Source organism: Suncus etruscus, chromosome 2 (assembly GCF_024139225.1).
Source record: "Suncus etruscus isolate mSunEtr1 chromosome 2, mSunEtr1.pri.cur, whole genome shotgun sequence".
Taxonomy (NCBI): Eukaryota; Metazoa; Chordata; class Mammalia; order Eulipotyphla; family Soricidae; genus Suncus; species Suncus etruscus.
Genome location: NC_064849.1, coordinates 147,521,053 through 147,537,061, shown reverse-complemented (window position 1 = coordinate 147,537,061; position 16,009 = coordinate 147,521,053). Strand labels below are relative to the sequence as shown.

The 16,009-nt window shown below is 40.3% G+C and overlaps 1 protein-coding gene across 1 annotated transcript in view; it reads left to right on the top strand.

The window, feature by feature from the left end:
- The window catches only part of ARRDC3 (arrestin domain containing 3), a 689,774-nt gene extending 675,924 nt beyond the window's left edge, over window positions 1-13,850 (top strand). Inside the window, 7 exon segments of the mRNA XM_049769142.1 lie at window positions 4,093-4,174; window positions 5,875-6,022; window positions 7,142-7,244; window positions 7,417-7,673; window positions 7,892-8,054; window positions 8,326-8,480; window positions 11,172-13,850. Coding sequence (XP_049625099.1) covers window positions 4,093-4,174; window positions 5,875-6,022; window positions 7,142-7,244; window positions 7,417-7,673; window positions 7,892-8,054; window positions 8,326-8,480; window positions 11,172-11,228 — 965 coding nt within the window. The 3' untranslated portion in view covers window positions 11,229-13,850.
- The last annotated feature ends 2,159 nt before the right edge of the window (window positions 13,851-16,009 follow it).

The following is a 16,009-nucleotide window of genomic DNA, read 5'->3' as shown; positions in this document are numbered from 1 at the left end:
AAATTCATCTGGGGCATTTTCTTGATATTTAAAAGGACAGTGTCTACCACTTAGGCTGCGTTTGAGATCTCTTTTGGAAGCCATGCAGGCTCGCTCCTTTTCTTTTCCGAGCATCCTGCCTAACTTTGGGACAGGCATTCAATGAAAAAGGCCAGCCGGTCGAATGGAATTGCAAAGTATTTGGCCACCTCGGATTTGCTGATGTGCTTAGGAAGAGGAGATCGAGGGTTGCCCCAAGGGAGAGAGGGTCCGAGGCCCCCCCATCTATTGTGGAAATGGTCACATTGTGGAAATCGAGGCGACTCTCGGCTTGTTTTGCTAAGTTTCCACCCTTTGTTAGAAGCGGTTCAATCCTGTTTCGGACCAGTTCGGGGGGCGGCGAGGAGGGGCGCCCGCTCAGCTCTCAGCAGATTGGTTCCACGCGTCAGGTGGTGGCGATGACTTAATTCCTAGCCCTAGAAGAATATAATGTTAAAGCTGGTTATGTAATTTTGGTGTGTCTCTCTCCTTTTTTTAATGCAGCCTTTTTTAGTGCAAACGCTGAAAATTTTTCAAGAGTAAAAAAAAATTAAAAAGCACTCTGATTATTTTTTTCCCTATTAAGAACTAGACATCCTGAGCTTAGGATTTGCCAACTCGGGCAAGTGCAAGCAATGCAAGATGCTTGAATAAGTTACATCTTATTTTTTCAGAACTACTAAGGTTAGATGAATTGGAGAGTTGGGTTTTTATTTTTTTACTAGTTACCCATCCATAGGGGACTCGTAGTCCAAAATGATCAAGAGATGCAAAGGCCTAATGACAGCTCTGCTGTTAATTGAAAAAAGCAAGACACGCGACTTGCAAAAACCCTGCTGATGCTTGCAGATTTGTAATAAAATGGGTGAGGAAAGGGAACAAAGGTTTTTTTTTTTATATATGTGTGTATATACATAAAGGACTGGAAGCATGCAAACATGCCATTTCATTTCTTAAAAATCCTGAGTCCTCTGCCCCTCAACACCCTTCCCTGAACCCTGCTGGCTTGCGAAGCGTGGACGAGCTTCGGGGGCCTGGAAGAGTTTCAATGACTTCCAAACCCGGGACCTCTCCAACTAGCCTGGTGGCTGAGGCCCCGCCCCGGGCGGCGGCGATTGGCCGAGGCGCGTTTGTTAGCCTGTTGCTAAGGGCGATGCCGGGCTCTGATTGGCTGGAGCCTCCCGGCAGGGTCGGGGCAGTGTCGGCCGGTGCCGGCCGGTTGGCTGGGGCGAGGCTTGGATGGAACCGGCGTGCGCCGGTAAAGGTCCCTCCAGAGCCAAGCGCCCCGCCCTGCCTCTTTGAAAGGGACCAAATTAAATGTCCGCTTCCAATTCTGACAGGATTGGGGGTGCCTTGCACCCCGAAAAGCAGCCACGGGGGTTCCCAAAAATTGCCTTTAAGGGGGGAGAAGCTCCTGAGGCGATGCTTTCTTGCTTTTTTTTTTTTTTTTTTTTAAAAACAGGTGCGACTTTGGTTGCATGAAGGAACCTTGACGTGGGCAGGTTTGCCAGGTTCCATGTTCCTTCCCTGTCGCCCTCTGGCCTCGGTGAAACAAATCCACTCCACTCTATAACACCTTGACCCGCCCTGAGGGGCAACTGAGAAGGCCCCAAATTAGTGACCTAATTGAACTGCTGCAGTAGGGGGACTACCTAGCCGTACGCCGATTCTCAAGAGTGTTGGATGAATATACCCTTTACCCGCCCTCATTTTCTTCCCCGCCCTGGCTGCAAAGGTGTCAGTCAGTCAGCAGTCTGTCAGTCTGTCAGGGTGGCCCAAGCCAGATCGAACCGGTCGCCGGGCTGGGGCGTGCAGAGCGGAAGCGCGGCGGCGCCCTTCGCCCCGCCCACCGCTCTCCAGCAGCAGGGTTGGCTGCGCGTGCGCTGCGCGAGCTCGAGCTCGAGCGCCGCGCGACTGGCGCTGACTGGATGTATAGCGAGGCGCGCGGGCGGCGGCGGCAGCGGCGCGCGCGGGGGCGGGCCGGCTGGGATCTGCTCGCGCCGGTTTAGGCCGGTCCGCTCCTGCTCCGGTCTAGTTCTTGATTGACAGCCCGGCACTTTTTACCACGGCGCGGCGGCTGCAGCCGCTCGGCTCAATTGAGATTGCTGAGCTGGCACAAAAAGGGGAACTGGAAAAGGGAAGGGAAGGAAGGGAAGGGAAGGGAAAGGGAAGGGAAGGGAAGGGAAGGGAAGGGAAGGGAAGGGAAGGGAAGGGAAGGAGGGAAGGAAGGAAGGGAAGGAAGGGAAGGGAAGGAAGGGAAGGGAAGGGAAGGGAAGGGAAGGGAAGGGAAGGGAAGGGAAGGGAAGGAAGGGAAGGGAAGGGAAGGGAAGGGAAGGGAAGGGAAGGGAAGGGAAGGGAAGGGAAGGGAAGGGAAGGAAGGGAAGGGAAGGGAAGGGAAGGGAAGGGAAGGGAAGGGAAGGGAAGGGAAGGGAAGGGAAGGGAAGGGAAGGGAAGGGAAGGGAAGGGAAGGGAAGGGAAAGGGAAGGGAAGGGAAGGGAAGGGAAGGGAAGAAGGGAAGGGAAGGGAAGGGAAGGGAAGGGAAGGGAAGGGAAGGGAAGGGAAGGGAAGGGAAGGGAAGGGAAGGGAAGGGAAGGGAAGGAAGGGAAGGGAGGGAAGGGAAGGGAAGGGAAGGGAAGGGAAGGGAAGGGAAGGGACGGGAGGGGAAGGAAGGGAAGGGAAGGGACGGGAAGGAAGGGAAGGGAAGGGAAGGGAAGGGAAGGGAAGGGAAGGGGGAAGGGAAGGGAAGGAAGGGAAGGGAAGGGAAGGAAGGGAAGGGAAGGGAAGGGAAGGGAAGGGAAGGGAAGGGAAGGGAAGGGAAGGGAAGGGAAGGGAAGGGAAGGGAAGGGAAGGGAAGGGAAGGGAAGGAAGGGAAGGGAAGGGAAGGGAAGGGAAGGGAAGGGAAGGGAAGGGAAGGGAAGGGGAAGGGAAGGGAAGGGAAGGGAAGGGAAGGGAAGGGAAGGGGGGAAGGGAAAGAGGGAAGGGAAGGGAAGGGAAGGGAAGGGAAGGGAAGGGAAGGGAAGGGAAGGGAAGGGAAGGGAAGGGAAAGGGAAGGGAAGGGAAGGGAAGGGAAGGGAAGGGAAGGGAAGGGAAGGGAAGGGAAGGGAAGGGAAGGGAAGGGAAGGGAAGGGAAGGGAAGGGAAGGGAAGGGAAGGAGGGGAGCGAGCAAACTTTGGGTGCTTTGTGGGGGAGCGGATTCCAATGCTCCCCCACCCAACTCACCAAGAAGGCTTTGGGTCCTGAAAGCCCAGTCTCCCAAGATAGGAGAAGAAAATCAGGCTGAGATTTAAGCGAGTTCCCATGATGGATTTGGGGATCAAAGTAAACACAAAGCCCCCCCCCTTGTTTTTTGGGTTTTGGGGTTTTTTTTTTTTTTTTTGGTCCCCCTACCTCCACTTGCCATTGAAAGACAGCAGCATCATGGATTTGGGGGACCTAAAAGGCCTGGTAATAGGGGAGTGAAGTGATCAGGCCCCCCCTCCCCTGGTTAATGAAAAAGTGTCTCCACAGAGAAAAGTACTAAAACAAGAATATTTATTAGATAATTGGAGGGACTGGTCAGGATGCTAACATTTGCTTCATTCGAATGCAGACTTGGCTATTTCCTTCAGGAGTTGCCTTGGAAGACATTTCGTTCTGTTTTGTCACCAGAAGAAATCAGATTTACAAAAGAAAGTGTTCCCCTTTTGCTACCATTTGGAACAAAGCTGCTGGGGGCCACACGATTGATACCCCCTAAAGGTTTTTATCACCAACATCCACACTGTCAGAACTGACATGTTGGAAGGTTTATATGTAGTCTTGCTAAGTTAGGCCAAGAAAACATTTTAGAATGTGATTTAATAGGAACCTTTTTGTTAAGGTGTTTATTATCCATGGTGGCTGGGGATGGTTTCATTCTCAAGATTAGCTTCCATTTTCAAAGTGAGACCATTGAGGAATTGAAGGATTTTATTGGAACCCAGTGTAAGGGATCAAGTGGGAACTGCACCTTCATTCTATATCTGTCTTGAAAGTTAGGCAGCCATGATGAGTGTGCAAAAGGTCAGTAACACTTTATCTGTTTTTGTCTTTTAGATGATGACAATTCTGAAGAAGGCTTCCACACTGTCCATTCAGGAAGGCATGAATATGCATTCAGTTTGGAGCTTCCACAGACGTAAGTTTGAGAAGTGGTAGACATTTCACAAATCTACATACTTGATCAACTTAAATAGCCTCAATTTAAATAGTTTTCTTTAAAAAAAAAAACCCTTTTCATCAGTGAAACCTGGTAGCAGAAAACAATATACTTTCAAAGGAAGCTATTTTTTTAATCTGGTGTGGCAAAATCATAAAAATAAAAATCCTCATTGCTGTCTCAAGATTGATTTCTTGTAAGGTATTTAAAACCTGAATGGTGTTCTAACAGTGAATTGGAAAACGTTAATCAAGTCAAGTGAACAACTTCACTCCTCCTTTCATTAGTTGGGCACTAATAGAAAAGGTAGATCTTGATCATCTTATTTCATAGATTCTACAAGTTTAGTGTTCTATCTTTCCTAGTTCTAAAATTAACTATGGAATATACTCACTGTAGAATTGATGTCACATAAGTCTGCACTTTAGAAAAGTGGAAGGAAACATCCACCAGAGATCCCTTAGACTCATGGACTTGGATTCTAGTCTTGAGAAAAGGATGGAATAGCAAATTCTTATTAGAGAACGTGTACCCAACAAAGTTTATGTTAAGACATCTAACAGATATTAACACATTAAAAAGTGGCACATTTTATCATTGGTTTCTAGAAGGTATGTTTTGAATTTATAAGATGATTCTTATCAAATGCTAGACGTTCACAATTCCTTATTCTAGTACTGATGTGCCTATAATTCATAAATGGTATTTCTCAAAATATTTATGAGCCATAATTGCTTGGATATAATTTTGAATGTAATGCTTTAATTTACCTTCTGAAAGAAAGCATTTAACTTCAAATACAAAGGTGGTGGTACTGGTTCATTTGAACTTCATTGAGTGGTCCCAGCAGGATTATTAAAAATGAAACTAAACTCTAATAAGTTTTTCACAAGTATCAAAATCTAATAAAGTTGAAAACAGTACTGACTCATGCTCGAGTACAGTGCAAATTTTTTAAGTCTATAGAGAAAGGCCAAAACATAGTTAGTTACCAGAAAGGAAACCATAGCTAGAGCAATAGTACTGCAAGGGTGCTTGCCTTGAATGCTATAGACCCAGGTTCGATTCCCAGCAGTACATACTGTCCTCCAAGCTGACCGGGAGTAAGCACTGAGTAGCTCCAGGCGTGGCCAAAAGAGAAAAAAACTAAGAGATGTAATGTAAAGAAGAGTTGTTTAAATTTTGGTGGACATAAATTGTGAAATTTTTGGAATCAAATTCTTTTAAATCTTAATTAGTTGGTATAAAAAGAGATGATTCCTAGTAAATACAAAGTGAAGCACTATAGGAAATTTGGTCCAATTATTTAGTGTCTAGGATTTTTAAATAGAAATGCCTGAAGTCATTCTTTACATCACTTGTAGATTGAGCTCTTGACCTTTGCAAGAATTGTTCACTTAAAAACTTTCATAATTTTGCCACCAGCATTAAATGGTAGCCTCTTTAAAGGCATTATGTTCTGGCTTTTTAAAGCAAACATTTTTTAATACTTTACTATATTTGGAAATAAAAAGGTTTTTTCCCCCAGTGACTTATCCCTTTGGAAATTTTTTTAAGGTAGACTTGATACCGCATTAATTTTTAAACAGTACAGTATATTAACACTATTCTGTTGACCTACTGTATAATTACTGGAAAGAGGTATAAGATTAATATATTGACCTTTATATTCTACACAGACCACTTGCTACCTCATTCGAAGGCCGACATGGCAGTGTGCGCTATTGGGTGAAAGCCGAATTGCACAGGCCTTGGCTTCTACCAGTAAAATTAAAGAAGGAATTTACAGTCTTTGAGCATATAGATATCAACACTCCTTCATTACTGGTAAGAATTGACTGAATTCTTTATATTCTTTGTTTTTGGCATATAAATACTAAAGAATTATTTAAACTCTTCGATCTTTATAATTTTTAAATAAAATTTATTTTAAATTCAGTAATTCTATTCTGTATGCCAAAAGCATACAAATTCATGATGAATATGCTCATTATTTAATATAATAAAGTAAATTTTAGTAAGCCAATGTATGTTGTTGTGAGATCTCTGTGAGAAGATAACAGCAGTAACCAAAATTAGATCTCTCTTCCCTGGATAATTTTAATGGAAATACAGTAATATCAGTTATTACTAGAGTGGTATCATATACTTGAAAATATAACCTAAAATTAATCCTTTTTATTCCAATACAGGGATAGTTGTCAAATTATGGGGAGATTATCACTTTAATGAAAAACCTTAATTTTATTACAAAGAAATAGTTTGGTTGCTTTTCTTTAATGAGATTTTTGTTTTGTTTTTGTTTTGTTTTGGGGCCACACCCGGCTATGCACTGGCTTGGGGGACCATGCAGGACGCTGGGGGATTGAACCTAGGTCCACCCTGGGTCAGCCTTGTACAAGGCAAATGCCCTACTGCTGTGCTATCCCTCCGGCCCCATGAGATTTAAATTTCACAAAACTTCATTTTGGTTTAAGTAAATTATAACATCTTTAAGCAAAAGACTAGTTTCAAAAAAAATGAGTTTTCCCTTTTTTACGTATTAAATTTTATGTTCTGGAACAGTATTTGGAATTATAACTAAGTTGCTTTCTAAGCTGCCATTTACTACAGGCAGTTTTAATAAAGAGTGGAAAGGGTTTTTTTTTTTTGTTTGTTTGTTCGGTCTATTGTGTTTCTAAATCTTGTGAGCTGAAACTAAGTTTGTGAAATATTATGTTAAACCATGTACCTTTTTCCTTTAATGAAGATTTATGTGGTAATAATAACATCACAACTGAGTAACCATTAGGTAGTAGAAGAAAATAATCATTCTTATTACATATTTAGATAAAGAAAAAAGCAATGATGCTTTTCATCTTAATATCAAAAATTAGGATAACATTTTAAAACATTGTCATAACCAAATCACACATTGATCTTTCTCTGTAAATCTATTTCTTACAGTCACCTCAAGCAGGCACAAAAGAAAAGACTCTCTGTTGCTGGTTCTGTACCTCAGGCCCAATATCCTTAAGTGCCAAAATCGAAAGGAAGGGCTACACCCCAGGTATGTTTGAGATATTTGCCTACAAAAAGCTATCTTTTTTTTTTTTTTCACTTACAAAGTTAGTTTCTACTAAATGGTCCTTTGGCTCTTCAATATTCAAGAAGAACCTAAATTGTTCTTAAAATTGTGCTTAACCAGTTTCCTTTAAATAGCCTCATTTTTCTCCCTGTAGGTGAATCAATTCAGATATTTGCTGAGATTGAGAACTGCTCTTCCCGTATGGTGGTGCCAAAGGCAGCCATTTACCAAACACAGGCCTTCTATGCCAAAGGGAAAATGAAGGAAGTCAAACAGCTTGTGGCTAATTTGCGCGGGGAATCCTTATCATCTGGAAAGACTGAGACGTGGAATGGCAAATTGCTGAAAATTCCACCAGTTTCCCCCTCTATTCTCGACTGTAGTATAATACGTGTGGAATATTCACTGATGGTATGTATTAACTTAATGGTTTTATGGGTTTTTTTTGTCTTAAGTTACAGTGTTATTTTAGATTATATACATTCATAATCCTTTTATACTTTTAGCTATAATGACTCTACCATTAATTTTAATACGCTATCTAGCAGACACAAAGAAAAACTTGTATATTTCATACATACATAAAATGTTGTTTGTTATGCTAAACCTAGTCTCCTTTCAACACTTAGGTATATGTGGATATTCCTGGAGCTATGGATTTATTTCTTAATTTACCACTTGTCATTGGTACCATTCCTCTCCATCCATTTGGAAGTAGAACTTCAAGTGTAAGCAGTCAATGTAGCATGAATATGAACTGGCTTGGTTTATCCCTACCTGAAAGACCTGAAGGTAATTTGATAATATAAGCTATGATTAATACTGAGCTTATTTTATTTTTTAAAATTTCCTTATTTGCTTCTGACATTTTGTTAAATATTTGCGTTTATCTGAAGAGTAATAGTTCCCTAGTGTTAGATTAAAATTGTAAATCTCACTATTTTTTGTTCACAAAACAATTACTACTATTTTACTTGACATTCCTTTTTAATATCTACTATTCTGTGTATCTTGACATGCATAAGAACATGCTGTTCGAATTGCGTGTATCTTTTTCCTTCAGCACCACCCAGCTATGCAGAAGTGGTGACAGAAGAACAAAGGCGGAACAATCTTGCACCAGTGAGTGCCTGTGATGACTTTGAGAGAGCTCTTCAAGGACCACTGTTTGCATATATCCAGGAGTTTCGGTTCTTGCCTCCACCTCTTTATTCAGAGGTAAGTTCTATCTTAGAAGAAAAAAATTAACTGGCTGTTCTGAACACTGTTTTAGTCCTTTCTAAAGCTTTAATTAGGGACTGTAGATAAAGAGAAATAGCACAGCAGGTAAGGCACTTGCATTGTACATCTGGCTGTGCTCAGGGCTTACTCCTATCTCTATACACAGGGATAATAATTGTAGTGGTCTCAGGACCATATAGAATGTTGGGGATTGAACTGGGGTTAGTCATTTACAATACAGATGCACTGCCTGGGCCAGAGACATAACACAGCAGTAGGGTGTTCGATTGACCCAGAACAGACTAAGGTTCAATCCCTGGTATCCCATATGGTCCCCCCCCCAGCCTGCCAGGAATGATTTCTGAGTGCAGAGCCAGGAGCTAACCCCTGAACGCTGCCGGTGTGGCCCAAAAAAACAAACAAACAAACAAAAAAATATGAATGCCCTGCATGCTGTAATATTTCTCCAACCTTGAACAGGTGATTCTTAAGCTGAATTTTGAACAAGGAATAGTTATCAATAGAAAAAGAATAGAGAGGGAGGGCTGTCCATTATTCAGAATAAATGTTATGTACTCTGCATTTAGAAGAATTTTCAGTACTGACCTTGAGACTAAAATAATACATTGATTTGGGCCAGAGCAATGACACAGTGTTAGGTCATTTGCCTTGCATTTGGCCAACCCTGGTTCGAACCCCAGCATCCTATATAGTTCCCCCAGCCTGCCATGAGCAGTTTTTGAGCGCAGTGCCAGGAGTGACCCAAGTGCCACCAGGTGTGTCCTGAAAACAAACATTCATTGTACTCACTGTTTCTTTGCTACTGTAGTTTAGATGTGTTCTTGTTTTGGTTTGGTGTGGTTTATGGGCCACACCCAGTGGTGCGCAGAGGTTACTCTTGCTTTGCACTCAGAAATTACTCCTGGCAGGCTCGTGAACCATATGCGATGCTGGGGGTTGAACCCAGGTGAGCTGTGTGCAAATCAAATGCTCTACCTGCTGTGCTATCTCCGGCCCCTGTATTTGTTTTTGTTTGGGGGCTACACATAGTGGTGCTCAGGGGTTACTCCTCACTCTGCACTCAGAAATCACTCCTGAATGACCACATAGGAAGCCAGAGATAAAACCCAGGTCAGCTATATGCAAGGCAAATGTCCTACCTGCTGTACTATCACACCAGCCCCAATTTTATTTTCTTTAAAAAAAAAGTCATTAAGACCATGCATGAAGGACTCAAGTTTTCACTGGGTATGGTTAACACAAGATTCTCTTTATTCATTGATTACAGGGTAATTAGAGTCTCTTAGAAATTCCTTATTAGGGGCCGGAGAGATAGCATAGAGGTAAGGCATTTGCCTTATATACAGAAGGACTGTGGTTCGAATCCCAGCATCCCATATGGTCCCCCGAGCCTGCCAGGATTGATTCCTAAGCGTAGATCCAGGAGGAACCCCTGAGCATGCGGGTATGATCCCAAAAAAAAAATTTTTTTTTACTTAGAAATTGGAGTATCTGCTTTTAAGTAGTTATTGTAATATCCTACCTACTTCCAAAGTGAACTAAAAATTAAAAAAATTAACGGGGTGGGAGCGGTGGCACAGTGGTTAAGGCCTTTGCCTTGCATGCATCTGACCTAGGATGGACCATGGTTCGATCCCCTGTCTTCCCATATGGTCCACCAAACCAGGAGCGATTTCTGAGCGCATAACCAGGAGTAGTGTCACAGAGTGTGACCCAAAAAAAAAAACAAAAAGAAAAGAAAGCTTAAAACACACAATGTTCAGGGCATGATTTAACATTGAGTCACATCGGAGTCAGGAGGAACACTATATATTATATTGTAGCTGTTTTAAAGAAGTAAAGAAGCTGCTGTTTTTTTTTATTTTATTTTATTTTTTTGCCTTCAAAACTTTATTTTAGTTAAAACTTTTGATATATAGGGGGCAGAGCGATAGTACAGCATAGGTTATTTGCCTTGTACAGGTGATTCAACTTAGATCTTCAGCATCCCATGGTTCTCTGAGCCTGCTAGGAGTAGCCCCTGAGCACTGACAGGTGTGACCCCAAAATAAAAACAAACCAAAAAGATTTTTCTAATGTACTTTGTAATGTCCCACATTAAAATACAAGTATTACAAAAAAACAAGGATAAGGTTCTTATCCAAAAGATTTTTTTCAGTGAAAGAACTATTTGATCCTAACCATTTGTCTTGCACCATATTCATGGCACTAAGAAAAACTGAAATATGTTCACTTTAACTTAAGTAAGTATATGTGCATATGAAATCACTCCAAAGATGGGAGTTGGGAATTTGGGATTCTGGAGCATTTGGACTTCAGCATTGTTATTTTTGATAAATGCTGTTTATTTATATCTGTGAGTTTCCTTTTAGTAGCAAGAATATTTATACAACTGCATTCTTCCCAAAATCTATCAGGGTTGACTTTTTTTCTTACTTAGTAAGTAAGAAAGTACTTACTTAGTAAGTACTACTTACTAAGTGCTCAGTAAAACTTCGTTCTCTGACAAAATTGCCAATTAGTTTTTATGAAAAAACACTGACCATACCCTTATTTTTAATCTAGTACTTAAATGTCAGCATTTTTATAGATAACTATACTAAAAATCTTGGTCATTTTCACCAAACCTTAACAAGTAAGTTTATAAATTTTTTCTTTTCTTTCTAGATTGATCCAAATCCCGATCAATCAGCAGATGATAGACCATCCTGCCCCTCTCGTTGAAGGAATACTTGGTTGATTCAAGTTGACATGGGTTCCTAACTGTATCTCTTCCCGGTTGAGGACAGAGATGTTTCTTGGAGACACGTTTTCAGAGGAAGTGGAATTGCTTTTACCCAGAAAATATGGCGAATACATGAAGCAACCAGTGTCATACTTTAGAAGCCTACAACAACATTCTGGGACTGCTCCAACATGCTTGAAGATCTAAGCTTTTCTCTTTTAAAACTGGCACATACTAAGAGCAGTCTCCTTAGCCTATGGTCATATGTGTCGAGACATGTTGTAAAGAGGGATGATTTCCTTCTTTTGATTTGAAAATTTGCACATGCTCAATGCTTACATTGTGCGGTTCGATATCACTACAGCTTTTTTTTCCATTTATGCCAGACTGTTGATAGTCTTTTAAAGCTTGTTTGTGGTCCACACAACAAGGAACAAAAGAAAGCTTTGAAAAAACTTCTAACGTGGAAAAGGCGCACTGACTTTTTTTTTATTTAATATAGCCTGGACGTTACCTGCGTATGCACATGCTCAGAATTGTCCTATTAGGCTGACCATGTATCACCTCTTCAGCTTGGATCCTATTGTGGATTTATTTACAAACATCAAATGCCTTCAAGCCAATCCTTCTGCTGTATGTTTTGTAGCCTACTGTAGTAGATGTGCAACAGATAAGTGGGAAAAGAGATAAGAGGAGGAAGCTAATAAGATGACTGTCAAGAGTGTATACCTTCTTGGTTTCTTTTGAGAATTTGTTGCCTTTCTACTATTACAGCAAAGCAGCATTTTGTTACTGACTGCCTACAATCACTTAATCTCAGGTGAACGCATCACTTGCCAAACTGTTGGAATGCTATTTGTGTTTTGTTGCACTGTTATTTTTTGTTTGATTGGCTTTTTGGAGAGGGAAATTCGGAAAAGGGACATACACAAAAGTGATAATCCACCCACATTCCCTTTTTATTATTACCTATAAGAAGAAACTAGCAGAACTAAGAATGAAGTCAAGAAAGACAGTGTGGCAGGCACCAGCAAGGATCTATGGGATGTTGCCCATAAAAACTATTATTTTCACTATTGTTTTATAAGTGTGGAAGTTTTCCAGTCACTTGAAAGGTGGCAAAAGTGCATTTATTTTTATACAGAGTTACTTAATTACCTCCAAAACACATATGTTGGAAGTCATTTTTGCTAGTGCAAAGTATTTAGTGAACAGGAACTTACATAGGTTCAGATTATGATTAGAAAGATCAGTATATACTTTGGCTCTCCTGTTCAAGCTCCTACAGCATGAAAACCCAAGTTTATTCTAAGTGTTTTACTTCAGAATTAACCAATAACTAGAATGTGTGCTGGAATAGTAACTTTTATATTTTTGTGGAATTTTTTAACAAAAAGTATTTTTTCCATTACCTAAAGACATTTGCTAGACAATAAAAATCACTCACGTTAAGTCTATTTAGATAAGAAATACCAGCCAATTTTAATTTATACTTAAACACTTTTGGCTCATAACAAATATACCAGCATTCATGATAAATAAATAACATTGCATTTTCCAAGGTACCATTCCAAGTACCATACTGATACATAATTTAGAAGGAACTCAGCTCTGATGTTTTTCATGAAAATAGGCATCTCTGATGTTGCAGCATATGTGTCACATGGATGTAACGTTTATCCTGCCATTTAACCCCACATTAATAACGTGACTGAAAATAATAGTAACTCTGGCTTGGTGCTTGACCTGGTTAAATACTGTCTTAAAGCTTCATACAAAAAAAATAGGCTTTTCCATAAGTGGCCTTTAAGATAACATGAAAGACTATTCATGTTGAAAAATGCTGACAGGGTGAAGAAAGCCCGGGGTAAAAATGAATCACGTTTTAGGTGATACATTTAAAGGGTTCGGGCTCCCGTAGCAAATTAATACTAGATAATAAGGAAATGGGGGTGAAATATTTTTTTATTGTCGAATCATTTTGTGAATGTCCCCCTCAAAAGAAGCTAATGGATATTTGGCATAAAGGGCATTTGGTGGTTTTATTTTTGTTCGGGGGGAGGGGTTGCCACAAAATCCCTTTTCTTTCTATGTCTGACTAGGGAACAATTGTTATGCATAGCATTGGAATACTTAACCACGTATATGACACATGAAGCAAGAATGACCAATATTCTCAAAATTGGCACTGGGTCACAAATATAAAATGCGATAAAAATGTTAATATATAAAACTTTATCAAATAAGGTTTTATTTTTTCCATTAAAGTATTTCTTTACTTTCTTTGAGGCATTACTTTATTTTTTTCTAAATATTGGTCAATTCCTGATAAAAGATGTGAGGGTCACAGTTGTATTCCAGTATTCGAGTTAGAGTCCTAATTTTTCAGTTAGGAAAAAGTAAAATCCAAAATGTTATCAAAAGCAAAGTGCAATATTAAATGTTTGCTTTATGGATTACATTCTATGGCTGTTTGTAATTTTTTTTCTTTTTTATTTGGTGCTGAATATGTCCTTGTAGGCTCTGTTTTAAGAAAACAATATGTGGGAAATGATTTAATTTTTCCTATTGCTCTTCCTTGTGGAAAATAAAAGTGTTTTGTTTTTTCCTTTTTTGTAAAATTGTTTGAAGGTTTATTTGGATCTTGATTGCTTCAGTAATTCACCATACGTGCAAACACTATTTACACTTAAATTCTAAGTCATTCTAGTAAGAATTGATTACAGACCAATACAATAAAAATACTACCAAAGGATTAAAGATGTTTAAAATACTAATTATAGTTTTAAGTCATTAATTATGGATCCATTTTTGTAAATAGATTTTCAATCTTATGTATGAACTGATCTTAAGTTATCTACTTTCAGGTACTGTTTTCTCTTCTGAAATGACAATTTCTTTTTCTTTTTTTTTTTTTTTTTTTTTGGTTTTTGGGTCACACCCGGCATTGCTCAGGGGTTACTTCTGGCTGTCTGCTCAGAAATAGCTCCTGGCAGGCATGGGGGACCATATGGGACACCGGGATTTGAACCAACCACCTTTGGTCCTGGATCGGCTGCTTGCAAGGCAAACGCCGCTGTGCTATCTCTCCGGGCCTCTTTTTTTTTTTTTTTTTTTCAAGAATATAAGTTTAGGTGTCTGGAGAGAAAGCACAGGGAATAAGGCCTACTACCCCTTCTGTCTTCTATCTCGACACCACATATGGTCTCCTGAACATCAACAGGAGTGACCCTTGAACACAGTGCCGGGAGTAAATCTTAAACAGCATCAAGTATGGGCCCAAACCCCAAAAACTGCATAGGGACTGGAGAGATAAGGTCCCCCAGAACACAGCCAGGAGTAAATCCTGAGTGCAGAAATGTTTATCCAAAATACCGACCAAAAAAAATCAATGTTTATTTGATTACAGGTGTTTTTTTTTTTAAAGTGAGAAGCTCTAAAGCACACCAAAGAGTATTGAATAGGAAACTTTGTTTTTGTGACCACCCAAGCTACAACTGGGTTAAAGATTTGGTCTACTTCATAAATGTAAAGTCAGGGCCGGAGCAGTGGTGCAAGCGGTAGGGAGTTTGCCTTGCACGTGCTAACCTAGGATGGACCTCAGTTCAATCCCCCAGTGTCCCTTATGGTCCCCCAAGCTAGGAGTGATTTCTGAGTGAATGTAAAGTCATGCCATTTTTAAACTGTCTTTAATACTTTTGAGATAGAACTTTAACCACTGGGAAGATAACAATTTATGCCTTTGGGGCCAGAGCAGTGGCACAGCGGTAAGGTGTTTGCCTTGCACTTACTAACCTAGGATGGACCTCGATTTGATCCTCCAGTGTCTCATATGCTCCCCCAAGCCAGGAGCAATTTCTGAGCATATAGCCAGGAGTAACCCCTAAATGTCACTGGGTGTGGCCCAAAAAGCAATATATATATTGTGTGTGTGTATATATATATATGTATATATACACACACACACCTTCGGAATTCTCATATCAGTAATATTTCTCAGATTTATACATTTTTGCCTTTGATTTCAAAATTAGAGGGGAATTTGATTTTTTTTTCACTTTACAAAAAATATTGATAGAGTAATTTGGGCTTTGGGGTAATATGGTCAGCAATCTTAAAAGTTTTGAAAAAATATTAGGAAAATAAAGCAGATGTGGCAACATGAATATGAAAATGTTACTTTAAATCATGAAACTAGTAGTTTGAAAATCCAAAATCACATACCTAATTGGAAATGAAGCTGCCAACACTGTCTTTAACTACTGAACACCACATACCACAAATTAAATATAAGGAAAAAAATTGAGGTCTTTTTTTTTTTTTTTTTTTGGTTTTTGGGCCACACCCAGTAACGCTCAGGGGTTACTCCTGGCTATGCACTCAGAAGTTGCTCCTGGCTTGGGGGACCATATGGGACACCGGGGGATCGAACCGGGGTCCGTCCAAGGCTAGCGCAGACAAGGCAGGCACCTTACCTTTAGCGCCACCGCCCGGCCCCATTGAGGTCTTCTTTAAACTAGCTTCACAGATATGCTAACTTGAGACAAATGTTGAAATATGATTATGCCAAGCCACGTGGCTTTGAAATTTTCTAGCATTTAAAAACTAAATCTAGCTGCCAAAGAGATGCCAAGTTCAATCTGTAAAAACTGCTGTGATAAAAATTTAGGACTTTTATATTAAGTATTTGTGATAAGAGCTAGACAAGAATTTTTGCTGCTACTATCTTGAATTAGTCACACACTGCTAATACTAAGGTCAATAGAACTGACCTTATATC